This window comes from Dipteris shenzhenensis, chromosome 12, assembly GCF_047967505.1.
Source record: "Dipteris shenzhenensis isolate YYH24624 ecotype China chromosome 12, Dip_SZ_1.0, whole genome shotgun sequence".
In the NCBI taxonomy this organism is placed as follows: Eukaryota; Viridiplantae; Streptophyta; class Polypodiopsida; order Gleicheniales; family Dipteridaceae; genus Dipteris; species Dipteris shenzhenensis.
This window is the reverse complement of record NC_141607.1, coordinates 47,815,876-47,833,149: the sequence shown is the minus strand read 5'-3', so window position 1 is coordinate 47,833,149 and position 17,274 is coordinate 47,815,876. Positions and strand designations below refer to the sequence as shown.

Here is a 17,274-nt window from a genome sequence, read left to right as displayed (position 1 = left end):
TAAACATTGCACTTTCACAAATTGAAAATCTTTCTTGACCAAATAAAAGAGATCTAAAGAGATACATGAAGGATTTTGATATAGTAAAGTACAAATCATGCTTGCACATAATATGATGGTTGAAGAATGTTAGGCCATCATTCAATTTGATTCTTCCATATTATCAATTGTCAAATCCTATGTATTGTGAAAATAGTTCAAGATGGACTAAATATTTTTGGTTAGTATAAGAAAAAATGGCATTTTAATGGTATTGCAAGGTGTATAAAATTGCTACCATTGTAAGTTGAGCAAATAGAGTCACAATGTTCAAATCTTGTGACAATTACATGGAGTTAGTTAAATGAATCTTATCGAGAGAAAAAATCTTCAATAATACGTTGTACAATTGTTCGCGAAACCCTTCTACCTTCTATAGTAAAAGCCTTCATTCCTGATAGAAGTCCTGCCATACATATAAAAGTAATGTTTTACACAATTATGCAATCTATGAAGAGCAAGATTGGATGTGTTTTTAAAAAATAGAGAGGAAAAATAACACATTTCTTTGGCTTAATTTGTATTCTTCACATACTAGACAATAGGCCTATAGATGTAGTTAAGTCATTGTACAACCAAAAAAAGCATTTATAGTTGATTGGAAGGTGTGACAGGTTCAAACCTGGGTTTTGTAGAGCCATAAATTTGACTCCGTAATTGTTTGTGAGTATAAAAGAAAATATTTCTTCTAGAAGATGGCTATCATTTGCCGCAAGTAGAACTTCTCTCTGTTCATGTATTGAATGCAATCCAATCAAATTCATAGAATTCATAGAGGTATGTATTATGTTTCATGCTTGTTCTAAAAATATCAATTTTAATCTTAAAAACTCTAATTGCAAAAAAGTAAAAGGATTGGAGGATTATAGCTTGAGCACACCCTTGTGTGAACAATACTACAAAATGATACTACAAAGCTAGATATCCTACATTAAAACACAAATAATACTAACCTTAAATATCATACGTGTTTCATAATATCCGGTGACGAGCACAAAGAGCTTCAACTTTGTTGATACTGAAATTGGTATATCCATCAAAAAACAATTTGCACTATCATGGACAAGTACATATGAAAATCAAAGGTAGTAGATAACGTTTTTAGCGGCTTTAATTTCATTATTTGACATGAATCATAAAGTAAAGAAAAGAATTGTAATGAATTGTATGGGGAAGGTGAACAAAAAATATCATTAATCTTGTTAGAAAAAGAAACCCAACACATTTCATTGAATACTTAGTTAATATTTACCAAATTAACATAGAGTATAGTATAACCAGGTGGTCCTTCAACTATCCATCATTTGCTAAAATGTTTACTTAGTGCTATATTTATTTATACATTCTTAAGTGCATAGTCTCTAGTGAAAGCACTCTATGTAGTCAAGGAATCCATGATCAAACTTATACCACCTTGATTTTATTCAATTTCATTTTACCTTCAATAGAAAAAATCATGTGTGTGTGTGTGTGTGTGTGTGTTTCTACATACATACATACGTACATAAATAAATAAATATATGTATACTTTTAGAAAACATTTCTTTGAAAAAATACTTACAGATTGAGGGTCTACCATTCTAGCTAATTTTATCTAAATAAGATTAGCAAAAACTTATCATGTGTCCTCTAGTCATATAGCTTTAAAGATATAAAAAGTCCAAGGGATTTCATGACAGACATAGGTGTACTTATGAAAGCTCACATGATGGCAAAATATAGAAGTCCATACATACATAAATAAATTTAAAAAAATATATATGTATACTTTTAGAAAACATTTCTTTGAAAAAACACTTACAGATCGAGGGTCTACCATTCTAGCTAAATTTTATCTAAATAAGATTAGTTAAAACTTATCATGTGTCCTCTAGTCATATAGTTTTAAAGATATAAAAGAGTCTAAGGGTTTCATGCCAGACATAGGTGTACTTATGAAGGCTTACATGATGGCAGAATATAGAAGTCCATATAACCATTTCGAATTCTATGTCTTATAATAAAGAATTATGAGCTAAAGTTTATTGATTCATCTAATGAATTTAAAGCTTTATGAGTTTAAATCTTATGTAGCTTGCATGGAGACTCATTATTTCTCTACTACAATTATGTAATTATATAACTATGCTCAACAAAAATGAGAGTAGGCCATTTGGTTGAAGGAGTTTCCCAACGTATAGAAGAATCTCAGAGGATGAAATGACCACAACAAGAAAAAATACTTTCCTTTGTAAATGTTGTGACATTTGTCTTAGAGGCATGTAGCTAACTAAACCTATATAGCTGTGCATTGTAGATGAAGCGAGGCCATTTTATTAGGGCCCAACATGATTCATTTAATGCACCATGTGTGACACCATACAGAGCATTTCCTACAAGACCTAACTAATGAAAAACATGCATGTATGTGCACCCCACCTTTGGATTCTTTAAAACCAGCCCACACCTTTGAACCTGCTAAAAGGTGCTCCACCCTTACACAAGTTAGACAATAGTTCCCCCTTGGCCGCCGCTCGCCCCCCGTCCACCCTTACTCAAGCCAAAACCCAAGGAGATTTGCAAATCCAGAAGGAAAAAATGCATCCACCTAATTTTAGTTTGTTTCTTTTGGTTGCTTATAATTTCTTGTTCCTTCCATCTCATGAATGCAATGTGTGTGGTCACTTGAGGCTAACATAGAATTTAAGTGTTTTCTTCAATGCAAGTTAAATACTAACCTGGATAGAGCCTAGTATTGGGGAAGACAACTACAACCAACCTAAATCCTAAGCAGGATCAATGATGCATAAAAAGTGTATGCAATTTCTATAAGCTAGACAAGTAGCCATAACATCAAGCTTGAAGATACATACGCTAGGTTTGGAAGGGTCTTACAAAACAAAAATCCATAGGCTAGGTTCGGCATGGTCTGAAAGGTTCTTACTTAACAAAAACCCTGTAATGTTTTCATTAAATTCTAGATTTTGTCTAGATGTATGCAATGGTCAAATGGATAAATACTCATCTAGATGACTAACCCTAGTTTTTAGGATAAAATCAAGAATAGGTCAAGAATATGGCCACATTAGCAATGCCACATATCAGTGTACTAACCTATTAAATGAGTAGATCACTTGTTTAGAACCCCTAGGCTCTGATTCCATGTCAAAGAATTGGGCAGAAAGCCTAGCTAATCCTCACAGATAGATCTTCCACCAAAGGAAACTCATAGCTCTCTAGATCCCACTCACAGTGTATACACATGTGAACAAGACATTGTCAGATTTGGAAATGCACAACAAAACAGGCCAGACAAAGTATCGTACAGATATTCCACCAAAGGAAACTCATAACTCTCTAGATCCCACTCACAGTGTACACACATGTGATAAGACATGTCAAATTTGGAAAAGCACAACAAAACATGCCAGACAAAGTATCATAGACATGCTCATAATCAAGCACATAAGGAAAACACTACCTACAATGGCTTCAAAATTGAGCTCATGTTGCAATCCCTTTCCTTCTCGTACCCTGTAGTGGTTTCAGTGCTATTGAATGGGATGGGGCCCCAGTGCCCTCTATATAGAGAATGGGCAATCTGTCCCTCCTTGAAATTGGAGACCAACTACCTCAGTTTGCGCTTGGGCACCAAGTCGGTCATTTGGCTAACCTTCAGTCCGCACCTGCAACAACTAGCCATTAATGTCTATTGGCCAACCTCTGTGTATCAAGAGTAAATCTACTCTAGACCCATCTTCCTATGTGTGCCTCACGGGTTCCTATATGATGCCATACTACAATCAGTATACTATAGCCCCATGTGGCTCATTCCAGCCCCTAAATGAGACCAACTACCTCAGGCGCTTGGGCACCAAGTCGGTCATTTGGCTAACTAAGGGTGTGATTTTTTGGTGAGCTTTTTGTCATGAGCTTTTTTTCAATTTTCATGAATATTGCGAGCTTTTCATTCACCTGAGAGAGAGAGAGGGGGGGGGGGTCATGGAGTGGGGTGGGTTAAAAGTTTGGGTTGTGGTTGCAGTTAAGAGGAGAGAGGGGGGGGAGGGGAGATAAAGGAAAGGGGGAGGGACGGGCGCATGGGTAAGGTGGCATGGAGAAGGGAGGGGAGGGGAGTTGGAACATATATTCATTCTCATAGTGGAGAACGTAGAGGGGGAACTTATAAGGTATGCAAAGAGGAGTGCAAGGAGGAGAGAGAGGATGAGGAATGTGAAAGTTATGTTCATCTACTAAATGTAAAGGGGAAGGGAGAGCATGTGGGAAATCTTTTTATTTTCAAAGTGTATAATTTGATAGATTTGACCTCATATTTGGATTCCTCGTCGAATTCCGGTCATTTTGAGTACCAACATGACCATATTCTGATAAAAATTGGAAAAATGGTGTTTTTGTCATTTTGGCCTGTTTGGGGCCTATTTTGAGTCTGCATTTTTGAGTCTGCGCTAGCTGAGGTCAAATCTGTCAAATTATACACTTTGAAAATGTACATATCTCCCATAGTTCCTCCCTTCTACTTTGAATATGGACATATCTTCCATAATTTTTTGCCTCCTACTGCCACTCATATCCTCCCCCCCCTTGTGCATAGTATACACTCTTCCACCCCCCCCACATGCTATGAAAATGAACATATCCTATATTCTCTCCCCCTCTTTCTAACCTCCCCATCTTTCTTATAACAAAAACATGTATGGATTTCTAAAAAAAGCTCGCAAAAACAAAGGAAATGGTAAAAAAGCTCACATTAAAAAGCTCGCCAAAATATTTCCCCCGCTAACCTTCAGTCCGCACCTGCAACAACTAGCCATCAATGTCTATTGGCCAACCTCTGTGTATCAAGAGTAAATCTACTCTAGACCCATCTTCCTATGTGTGCCTCACGGGTTCCTATATGATGCCATACTACAATCAGTATACTATAGCCCCATGTGGCTCATTCCAGCCCCTAAATGGGTTCCATCAAAAGCAGTCCTATGTCGATTGTAAAGCCCTTAAGTTAGGCATCCAAAATAGTCCCAAGAAGGAAAAAGGAAACAATATCAATCAATTTCTAAAGGACAGGCTGACCAAGGAAATAAGATCATGGAAAAAATTTTACATCACCATGTTCATAAAGGTTTATTTTCTTGGGAGGCATATTTGCTCCTCATCAAGTTGTCAAGCAACAGGGAAAGTAAAAAGGTATAGCAGCAGCAGGTATAGAAAGAGGCATAGAAGCTGCAGCAGGCTGTGCAGGAACAACAGAGGTCCACATCCGGCTAAGAGGCCTGTAACAGGTCTTTGTACAGTCAGAGACAGTTGGCTATCTGCAAGCGCTATGGAGCAGATAAAGTCTGCAGTGAAACAGACCCGGTTGGCTTGCAGACTGATGGGCCAGTCTGTCCGGGTCATAGTTGCCAGGGAACCCCGTTCCCTAACTGTGGAACGCTGGAACGGCATTCCCTTCAGAAATGGTTACAGAACACCTATGGAACATGAGACTTCTGGAATGGCTACGGAACGCTAGAGAACACCTATGGAACGACTTTGAAACTTTCCCTATGCTATTACCCAACCTAAGTCTTGTCTATCATTAGGATCTTGTTTATGTCCTAAGTTTCTCACTCCAAATTTGGAGTCCTGATTCATCTATCATCAGGATTGTGTTTATGTCCTGACATCCTAACTCCAAATTTCGTCCAAAAGCAGTTGTCCAGATAGTGTGGTTTTTTAATGAGTATGGTGATATGGCAAACCCTTCCCGTTCCCGTCCCCCTAAGATTTTGGCGTTCCCGTTCCCTAGGGGGTTGGCCTTCGGTTGGTGTACACGCTCCCTAGTAACTATGGTCCAGGTCAGCAAGATCACAGGCTATATAAAGCTCAATTCTGGAGTCATTTGACACATTCATTGGTGGCAGTCCTGAGCATCTCCTGCCCACTCCAGCCTGCAGAACAGCCCTCTACTGGAGAGCTAGGACTGCAGCAGCAAGCCTAAGGGATCTACATCATCATAGAGAGTTACTTGCAAGGCAGAAGCCATAACCTCTGTGGCATACCTAGGTGCACATCCACATACGGAAGGAGAGCATAAGGGTGCACAAAGCAAAGGGAGCTTTGTCTGCACCACAAAGAGAGTAAAGAGTTTCGTACAGAGGTTGCAGCAAAACAGAGCCTGTTTTGGTACCTTACCTGAGAGGTGGTTTCCAGAGGCGTTAGTACATACCTGGGCAAGTCTTTGCACTTAGGATTCACCTCTATAGCTTTCTGTTTTTGGCTATACATATGAGCACTCTTACGGATCTGGATTGCCCTCTTACTTTCAAGTATAACAAATGTATGTGAGCTGTGTTCCACATTAGTACCTTGTGATCTCGGGTTCATATTCCAGTCGGTCCTAAAAAAGAAACCCACCTCTACGTTTTTCTAACATCTTTTGGTGCACATACCCTCTCAAACGTGACTCTTATTTCTATATATATAAGAGATACACATTCAATAGAATACATATTTTCCTGCATTCTAACACAAAGTCAATTACTGTTATACGCTATCATTATGCTGTTTCTCATAAATGATATTAGATTATTAGGATGTCTTACAGAGACTAGATTGAACCATCAATTACTGTTATCAACTATCGTTATGCTCTTTCTCATAAATGATATTAGATTATTAGTATGTCTTATAGAGACGAGATTGAACCTTTAATATTTTCCTTGAGATATGATTTTTTAAAGTGATCCATTTAGAGAACTTGGACTACAGTGGCTCAAAAGCAGCGGTATAGAAGGTTGCAATATATAGAGCATGAGCTAAGAGTTATACGTGGAACATTACCTTCCTTTGAAAAGTAATTTATGGGGACCTCTTCATGTCCCTTATGGAAGTGGGGACTACAATGGCCACATATAAAACACATGCACACAGACACGCCTACATGAAAGATATCCTAGTCCATTTTAATGTTCATATCTTCACCTTGAGAGTATCCTGCCATGTAGACTTCCATTTTCGTGTGAGGGAGGCTAATTTCGAATATGGAAAACCAGCCTTTTATGAGAGGGCAAGGAGTTAGTCTCTAAGTAGTGCCCATAGATTCTTATCAGATTTAATATGGAATCTGTTGAACATTTAAGACCAATGCCCATAGCTTGCCTAGAAAACACACCCAAAAGAGAGAAAGGTCACCAATGTGCTTCTAAATGCAAGGGGATGTGGAGACATATTCCAAAGAAGGATAAAGTGAACACGTCATGGCATAGGGTTGAAACTGAAACTCATCCTTTTGCCACAGGTTACTCATTGGACTGTCCAGGATCGCATTAGTGGTTCAGGACGTTCTGGTGCACACATGGCATCATGAAAGCCTTGATGTGTTTCTTTGAGACGTGGTAGATTATGGAATGGAGTTGCTACCCCAATCAATTGATGATGATAACCAACTATTGCATGCTCTACCTCTCACAAGGAGATTTATTGATTGTCATGACTATGGTGGGCCACTAATCATGGCATGACACATATGAGCATAGACTGTAAATGACAATCATGTTAAGTCGACTCAACGCGTGTTTCTTGGGTGAGTTCCTCCTAAGATCAATTGGGAAATCTACAGCTGGTATTGCCAAGGAGATTTACTCACATAAGGTACTTCATGGATGTACTCGTATCCAGAGAGAAAGCAACCCCGTTCTTCCTATCATAAGGATTTGAAGATATGTGGTGTACGTTCTGAATCACCATCAGATATGGTATGGAAAAGCAAACTCCTAAGATTTACTGAGACTTCCACTCCCTTATCTTAAAATCAGTTTGATGCTGATTGAAGGGAAAATGGACAAACTGGAAAAGTTCTGGCAAAACAAAATGGACCAGTCCAAGGGAACACAGCGGAAAGATCTTATATAGTGCCTGTGGTAAAAGCATTGAGATCAAAAGATGTGGTGTTGATATCAGATGGGGGAAGTAACTGCAAAATGATACAACTGAGTGTGGAAGGAATTAGAGGATTACTCTGAAAGTGGTGAATGGTTTGTGGGGAATCTGGCTCCCAGCTCAACACTTGGCTCAACGGTATGTGCAATGAGCTCATGCCCACCATTGCACATTCGCCTCTTGCTGCATGGCTTGTCTCATCTTCTTCCTTCATATTTGCCTCATAATTTGATTCTTCATCTTCCAATGTCCCTGTTAATCCATGCTCGCAATCACATTCCAAATTTTGTCAGATCCTTTTGGTTCTTCCACACAACCAAGTTCCAAGGTTTTTCCACACGTCGATAGAAAGCTCACATTCTGTTATAATTTTTCTGTTGACTCTAACACATAAATATTTAAAATATTTCAGTAGATCCTCCTAAAATCTTATAATGCTCCTTTAACACCAGGAAGTTTTAATCTTATCAGATGTCCTTGCAAGCATTCCAGACCAGTTTGAACACACCAAGGGAAATCTCCTTGCTGTCAGATGTCCAACAAGGGTTCCCAATTTTTTCTTAGATGGAATAAAGAGAGAAGTTTTTGCTGACGCATTATGCACATATTAGGAGTCTGTCTTCTGTGCTTTATTCTGTTTCAAGTGTGAGGATTAGAGCATGCGATTTATTTTCCTGATAATGACCATGTGTACGTTGTTTCTTACCAGAGGAGAAAAATGTGAACTGCTTGAAGTGTTTCCGCAGAATCTCACTGGTGTTCATGAGCGATAGATCGTGTGACTTGTGTTTCACTGCATCAACATGTCAATAGGAAGATGATAATTAAGAGGAGAGAATAATGATCCGATCTACATGGCATATCTTTGTGACTCGAATTAACCCTGAGGAGGCGCATAGTACTAAAACTATCTTTCAGACAGACTGTTCTTCAATGCCAAATTTTATTTTAGTGGACAACATAGTAGCTCCATCAGTGCATTCTAAACGTCCTGCCACTGAATTTGCCTTCCACTACAACAAAATTTGATTGTTAATTTACTGAGTTCAGATGACGGACATATTTTGAAGAACCCATTCTGTCCATAGCGTCCTGCTCCATTGAGTAATAATGTGACCATAGAAATATCTCGACGAGTTGACTTTTCAGCTGCTAGATTCGCTGTATCTAAGAGGATTGCTGCCAACTGGTAAAATCAAAGAAAAGGGCATGTAGACACCTTTGTGAGAACACAAAAGGCAACAGTATCCGAGATATGTTACAAATGTAGTCATGCAGCTATTACAAATCTCCATGCATTTATATAATACAATGTGAATACACATTGATAGACTAGACTGAATCCTCCATATTGCTAGGAAGAGCTTTTCATAGATTACCATGAGCCTACAGATAGCTCTTCCACCTAGTAGCTCGGGCTGGTGTTTGGCAAAACTTTCTGCTATAATGGTACAGCTTGATCCAACATCCTGCCAAGGTATAAACATGGAAAACTTCCAGAATCATGAAATCATGCAACTCTGTCAAACATTCAACCCTGCTGACAATGATACTTCAGGGTTGGGATCCTTCTGTTGGGATGAAGTCTTTCTGAGTGACACCAAACTGAGTCCAATATAGAGCGGATGCAGTGCTAAATATAGGTTGGAATGAAAATATTGCTTTAAATACATTTAAGATTTGAGCCCTCTATTGGTTTTAAACCTTGCAGGATGAAAACAAGGCAGTTGGCAGAGAAAAGTGATCCTGAATCTCATGCAGAGAAGTTATCACGTTACTATCAGAAATTGGTACACGAGACTTTACAATTGCAAAACCAGGAAATGTTTAAAGGAATGAAATGTAAGAGCTTTTGAACAATACCTCCTCTGATATTACCGTTCTCAAATGAGGAAAAGCACTAGGTTCAACCTGAAGAAACATATAGACGTATATTACAGTAAAGCTTTTATGAGGAAATGAAGATCTCTAATGGAAAAGTTTGTCATATTGTGCAGCTATCTTTAACTGGGGAAACTATAATGAATGGCAGAGACATTAGAATCAGATCCCCATAGCATATGGAAGCATTGAAGTAATCAGAGGTAACCACTCCTGGGTTTCTTTTAACTGGAATAACCATAACTTTTCAACATCCTTCGGTTTTGTAATATGCCAAAGCTCACAGTAATCATCACGAAAATACTCCCCAAGAAAAGGACACCGCCCGAGTGACAGACATGAGTTCTAAAATACAGATAAGTAGAAAGAGTCATGATTGTTACCTCAGCATTAATGTCAAGGATCTCTTCAACGTCATTCTTGAGATTCTGTGATTAACATCCATTGTTCAGCGAGATTAGTGCAGGTTATAGTACCTGGACATTAATAAACATATTTAAGCCACCATGATAGACCATGTTTTAACAACAGCAGCGCCATCGCACCTCTTGGCTATCAGAAAGCTTGCTATGATTTACCAGCACAAGTCGAAGGCTACCATATCTGTGGTAATAATTAAGGCTGATCTGATTCCAAAAGCCAAACAAGTTTCCAAGATTTCATAGCTCCAATAGTAGAGAAATAGTTAGTTTAAGACTGCCACAAGTCCCTCCTCTATAAGTGGAATTACCTCGTCCAGGAAGAGCAAAGAATCAATGTCCAGATCACAAGAGTTGAACAGCCATGACACCTCCGGATGAAGAACAAGGTCTGCCCGTTCCATATTTATCAGCGGAACGACACAGAGCTGCTCGGGTTTTGTTGTCAAAGTAAGAAAGTATGCGTACATAATAGTGGAAACGATCGTGCTCAAATCTGTGAAGAAAATAATCCTTTGCAATTTAGATTGAGAGTTTTTAAATGTATGTATACAGTTCACCCACAAACATTGATTTGGAGTTTGAAGATAGCGTCCAGCATTTATTATTGAGCAAAGATTATGAATTGTTTCAGTTGAATGTTTGTTTAAATGTTGAAGAATTTGGACGTAATTTTAACTTTCAAACATCAAGGTTGTAATTCTTTACTTTTTAACTTAGTCAACGAATTTGAAAATTGAGGTTAGAAGGTGCTGGGAAGACCCAAAAACAGCAATGAAATACACAAGCCTGCAACCTGACTCAAAAAATCTATTCACATACCCTATCAGGCACAAACTCAGGTTTCTTTGATGATGCAAGAGCTAAACATTGTAATTAATTGGAGGGCTGTAGGGAAAGTGTCCGGAAATCAGCTTAACTGTTGAGAGCGGTCCCCCATGTAGCAGAAATCTCAACTTTGAAGAGTTGCGCTATCCACTTCCCACGCCGTGAGAATGAACACATTATGAAAATGGTTTGGTGCAGTACCTTTCAGGGCTAGTTCCTATGTCTTTGGACAGCACGTTTGATTGACAAACCTAAGTTGAATGGAATGGTTGGAGACCTTACCTGAGGATTCTCCCCCCAGGACTATGGTGAGCCATTTCCCTGGTACTCCAGCATGGAGCTCATCCCTTCTCTCCTTCAGAAAGTCATTGATCTTGAGCATTTTGGAGCAGGATAAAACTCCATCTAAGCCCAACCATCCCCCGTTGTAGAAGGCAGATGCAACCCCAGACAGGTAGACTTTTTTAGCTGCACGGCTGCTTTTCCTAGGCATCTGCTCTTTCTGCTTCAAATCGTTTCCAGCTGCAAACATTTCAGCTGTTTTATCAAACGTGGACATCCAAGTGTCTAATGGTTCTATGCTATTCAGATCGTCCAATTGGGACTGCCAAGTCATGGATTCTAGATTGGTTTCCGAGGATGCTCTCTGTTGTGTATATGATGAACTATTCCGACTGTTTTCCAAGTGCATTTGAAGCATCTTTTCATTAGCCATCTCATTCGTGGAGCCAGTTATTTCCCCTGAATCGTACGTGGAAATTTTGGCAAGACCGGTTACAGAAGATTCCGTGTTGGAGATACTGCTCTCCAAATTAACGGAGCGGTCGCGCTTGCTGCCCAGCTTTGAAGATAAGTAACTAGCCATCGACTCTCCAGGCGGTTCTAAAATTTTACTAGGTAGCGTGGTCGAATTGTCGTTTCCTAACTCTGATGCGCTGCTGTTGGAGATTGAAGAGAAACCGCGGACAGCGCTGTTCAACGATGTCGGTTCTCTATAATGGCCGTTGGTAGTGCTCGCGCTATTCCTGATTGCGAAAGACTCTGAAGGGAAACCATAACTGGTACTAGCGGAACCATGCGGCTTTGAATTGCCAACAACCTGCTGGTCGTTTGTAGCCGCGTCACGGTTAATACGGTAGCTGGATTCGTTTTCTTCTTCTCCGTCTGCATTTGCGGGATTTTCTTCCATGATAGTAGAGCTTGCGATCGATTTTGATTCGTCGACGTCTCTAGTGCTTTCCTTGAAATGCGCCCGAAAGGTCCTTTCCAGTGCTGTTACAAGTTTTCGAACAGCGGTTGGTGCTCCATCAACGGATTCTGAGTCGGTCTCAGCCTTCTGATCGAAGAGGTGGTTCGAGGAGCCAGTAGAGAACTCATCCCTGGACGGATGCCGGCTGCTTGAGATGTTGGCACCATAGTTGCTTAGTCTGGGGTCATCTGAGCTTGCAGGAGGATGGGTGGAGAAGGAATCATTGGACTTGTGATCGTTTTTTCTCACTTCTGTATATCCAGCACCATAATAGTATGGGCTCGCCTGCACGCATAACAAATTATGTAGAGTACCAATTAACCATTGCAAACCTAGAAGTAAGCTGAATGCAGGGCAAACCACTGCATACTTGCATACTGTTCGATATAATGCGGTGAAACGACTTTACACAGTAATCTCTATCACATGTTGCAAACCTGACCTTATAATTATTTGCAGACGGTCATAATGGTAAGAACGTCGAATCCTTAATCTCTATCATAGATCATAATGCAAGAAGGTGGAAACCAGAACGTTCGACAATGGTCTACAAATGGAAGTGAGTATAAATGTAATCTAGAATTCTCACGACAGAGCGCCCTCTCGATATCGCGAGGCGTTAGATTGCTAACAACAAGGCAACGTGCAGGCGGACATAGGATGAATGCAGCTAATCGTCGATGGGAGGGGTGCGAGGGAAGAAAAAGGGGAGGGGTGTAAGATGATGGTACGAGAGAAAGACCTTAGGGCGGTCGGATTTGCCGGAAGAGATGATTTTTCTGAAAGAAGACATAGCAGGAGGAGGAGGAGGAGGAGGAGGAGGATGAAGAGCGAACGTGGAAGGAAGCTTGGAGCGGGAGGAGGAGGAGGGGGAGGAGGAGGATGAGGAGCACTAGGAAGCTTGGAAGGTGGCTAGCAGGAGATGACGATTGTGATGCAGAGAAAGCGTCATTTTGCATGGCATTGACGGAGCTCGTGAGGAAAGTCCACGTTGGCCAATTCACGAGCCCTTCATGTTATTATTATTATTATTCACTTTGTTGTCGTCGTCCCCTTGTTTTTTTTTTTTCCCTGCCGGCCTTCCTTTCGAACCCCCCTAAGTCTCCTCCTTTGTCCCTTCTTCCTCCCCCTCCATTGTTTGCCTCTCCCCTTTTGCCCCCACTTGGAACCCTCGCCTCCTTTCTAGCACCTTCAAACCTCTCCGTTTCTCCCAACCTTCCCATCCGCTCCCTCACCTTCATTTCCTTCCACTCCCTCACCTTCGGTGAGAAGGCTGCCTTCTGCTATGGCCTTCTATTAGCTTCTAATATATACAAAATTCATGTATTTATATGTACATTTTGAAGCCCGGAACTTTTTTAAGCCTTATATTTTGGAGCCCAACATTTCTTCCGGCCTTATATTGAAGGTTTGGATGGCAAAAAAGGCCTCTGAAGGCTTCAAAATACAACAATAGCTGTTTGCCATCCTATTCATGTGGTGAATTTAGTATACAAATGTATGTAATGCCTCTGTAAAAGTGAAATGGATGAAGATAAAAAGCCTTTTCAATGGTAAAAAAATCAATTAGTAGGATTGACATCAACGGAGTAAAGTCCCACATGATCCAAATAAGTTTATCTCTAACTGTATAGTCAATTGATGACCTATATCATCATCAGATTATACATCTACCTAAGACTTAATCCTCTTATTCATCTTCTTCAATAATATCGAGTGATACATGATCCCCATCTTCTTTCCCAATGTCGTGATCTCCACCTTCATGCATTTACGATGTCATTATATGCACTTTTTTCTTGGCCCATATGGTGATCTTCATCTTCTTCCCTAGATCCATCGAGATCAACTAGATCCATTGGTAGCATCTCTGTATCCACATCCCTATCTTCAAAACTATGTTTACCTCGAGAGGCAACTTGGACAACATACCACCATCTTTGATCAGAATGATCTGGATGGAAGACCACCTATGTTCAAGATGCAAATTAAATGCCATCAATTGTATTAGTTTATGCTTAAGTATATATGAAGATGTACCAATTCTTTAAAAATTAAGGCATTAGCTTAATTAATTCACTAGTATGTACTTGCTCAAAATATTTGGAAAGAACAAAAGTATCACTTTCATTGGTCCATAGTTTGGTGGAATCTATGGCACAAAAAACTTTACTGTCTTTCTTGACTGTAGCATTGGGACCATTGTAGATAGTTCTAAACCATTTTAAATCAAGAATTAAAATACTAAATCATCTAAAATCAACTTCAAAGATTTCATGTATGGTCCCACAATAATCTAATTGTTAGGAGAGAAGAATGGTATCAAAAGCACCTTCTCGCATATGTTTGTTGACTCTATGTCAACATGGACTTAAGTAGCAAAGAATGTATGTGTAGAGTAGTGGCAAAACTCTGCTTGTACTTGCATAAGGCTAGGAATAATTTCTCTTAGGAATTTAGCATGCATGTTCTACATGTAAGTTCTACATTTGATTCCTACATGCAACATGCAAGTTCCACATACAATTCCTACATGCAGTTCCTACATACAACTCTTACATGCAACATGCAACTCCTACATGTAACTTCTATATGTGCATCGTCTATACAAGTTCTACATGTACAGAGAGAAAGTCTGATAATGGAATGAAGCCCACACTCTTTGGGGCAATGTATTGAGTTCTACTTTGGTGTTCCATGCCATTGTCTCCAACTATCCACTCTCCCTTGCACTCCACGTCCAAAATCATGTCCTATCCTTGCCTCCTACTCCCCTCTCTTCCAACCTTGCAACTCCTCCTCCAACCTTGCAACTCCTCCTCTCCCTCTCCTCCCTCCTTCTCCTCTCTCTCCCCCACCCCTATGCTCTTACACCTTCTTCCTCTCCCACTTCTATGCTCCCCCTAAACCCTTACTCTCTTAGATTAGTTTCGCAACCCTTGACCTCCATGATCTACGAGGGAGATGAGTTCTCCACCATGTACTCTACTCTGAACCTTGGATCCTCCTTCTAACCCTGAAACCCCCTTTGGACCTTAGAACCTATTAGAAACCTTAGAATCCCTTCTGAACCATGGACCTCTTTTTAACCCTTAAACTCTTTCTAAACCATTCAATTTGCGACAAAGGAAAAAGCCTCCATTACCTTGACCGTGTTAATGAATGTTTCTTTCATGCATGCATGTGCATGGTTTGCTTCAATTCCCACACTTAACCCTCCTAAGCTACACTTATACTACAAACAACTGCATTGATATATCTGTAGGTGACAAGAAGCCTGCCGTATTCCAATGAGACATGTAGGAACACCCTACTCTTCCTACTAAAGTAGTGGGAAAGAGCCAACATTTGGTGCCATTGTCAAGGAGACTAGCGTCTCAAGTAACAAGTAGACATACGCAAGTATGTGTGAAGAACAGACCACCACAAAATATCACAAGCATATCACTCAAGGGCTAGGAGAGTAAATTGTTTTTTTGCAACTCTAGCAAAAAACAACCACCCCAACCATCAACCTTGGGTCACTACCTTAAGATATGTTTTATTTCTTAACAACAATAAGCCACTTATAGAATAAATTAGGCTATCTAATGGACACCAATATGTAGAGCTTGAAATTTTGAACATTTCTCCTTTATACAGAAGAGCTATCCAAGCTAACCATGAAAAGTTATGGGCACGGGAAGGCTTTAGGGTTTAACCCTAATCCTAAACCCCTCCCACCATTCCTATAAAAACCCACTCCACCCCCTCATTCTTCTTCTTCCACATTTAGCCTCCATACTCTTCCCCATTCTGAGCCCTACCCAAGACCCTCCTCCCTCTCCATAAACCACCACCCTACTCCCATCCTCATTGTCGATTTGCTTCGAGCCCTTCTCGCATCAATAACCTAGCCATCCACCCACCATCCATTTGCCCTCAACAATCTTGCTATATCGACAAAGATTTGGGAGAGCGTTGTAGGCTCAGGGGGTGCACTACTTAGGAACCCTATGTATCACGTGCGTTCAAGGGGTCACTTAACTAAAAGTTTCCCCCCAATAAAAAAACCCCTCTTTACTTATGAACTAAGTGATTTTTTTCTAAAGTTCAATTAAAAAACCCCGGCTCCTATTATTGTAAACTTGTTAAAATTTTCCAAAAAGTTAAATTAAAATACCCCTCCTTTTGAATGCATGTGGTACACTAAACGTTTTTTAGGTGAACCCCCCGAGGTTGTAGGTGATCATCTCCTCCTCCCTTTTAAATTCCATCAAGTTTTTTGTTTGCCCCCCCCCCACTCTCCCCCACCCCCCCCCCCCTTCCCCCCCTCCACGACCACCCCCGCATCCCCCTTAACCACCCTCCCTTCCCACTACCTCCCACGTCCCCTTGTCTCACCCCCTCCACTCAAGGGCCAAGGCCCCAAAGGGTCACTGATTGGCGATGGCGACGGCGGCTCCACCCATTTCTATCGCCATTCATGGATGCAATGTCCCCTTTTGGCACCACTCAGTTGTTCCACTCACCCACCACCCAACCTCCTCTCCGCGATGCCTCCCTATGTCATCGCCACCTGCCACCCCAGTGCCTCCGTTCCGTCGACCACCCTCCTCCCACTTATACTCCACCCTCCTCCCACTTACCCTCCACCCTCCTCCTGGCCTCCAGGCCAGCGGCGGCAATCGCCATCGCCGCCCACCCCCTCTTTATTAAAAAAACCCTAAAACTAACCTATGCGAGGTTAGTGTTAACCTAGGTTAGGTTAAATTTACCCTGGATTAGGCTAGGTTAGGTTAGTTGGGGTGAGTTAGATTAATTGTAGGTACGGCAGGTAAACTACAATTAGGTTATCTCAACCAACATTAGGTTAGTGATAACCAATTAGGTTAGATGGTTAACTAGAAGTAAGTTAGGCTAAGTGGGTAGTTAGGATAACCAATGAAGGTTAGGTTAACTAAT

General features: G+C 40.6%; 1 protein-coding gene across 1 annotated transcript; it reads right to left on the bottom strand.

Annotated features, from left to right (window-relative positions):
- Positions 1–350: 350 nt before the first annotated feature.
- LOC147896319 (uncharacterized) lies at positions 351–17,004 on the bottom strand. Its single transcript, XM_087382264.1, has 16 exons — positions 16,939–17,004; positions 13,073–13,242; positions 12,859–12,957; positions 12,701–12,767; positions 11,364–12,615; positions 10,565–10,749; positions 10,380–10,460; positions 10,218–10,262; positions 9,817–9,864; positions 9,333–9,422; positions 9,013–9,139; positions 8,660–8,746; positions 8,032–8,154; positions 993–1,057; positions 662–767; positions 351–445 (listed from the first exon to the last, which is right to left on the bottom strand). The coding sequence occupies exons 1-16, from the start codon at positions 17,002–17,004 to the stop codon at positions 351–353; spliced, it is 2,706 nt and encodes a 901-aa protein (XP_087238390.1).
- Positions 17,005–17,274: the final 270 nt, after the last annotated feature.

Excerpts from the sequence above, each read along its gene's own strand:
- LOC147896319 (XM_087382264.1), bottom strand. The coding sequence starts at position 17,004 with ATGGCGATTGCCGCCGCTGGCCTGGAGGCCAGGAGGAGGGTGGAGGGT. Across the intron at positions 10,461-10,564 it reads CTTTGCTCTTCCTGGACGAG|ATCAGCCTTAATTATTACCA; the intron begins GTAATTCCACTT and ends TTTTGGAATCAG. Across the intron at positions 446-661 it reads TATGGCTCTACAAAACCCAG|GACTTCTATCAGGAATGAAG; the intron begins GTTTGAACCTGT and ends TATGTATGGCAG.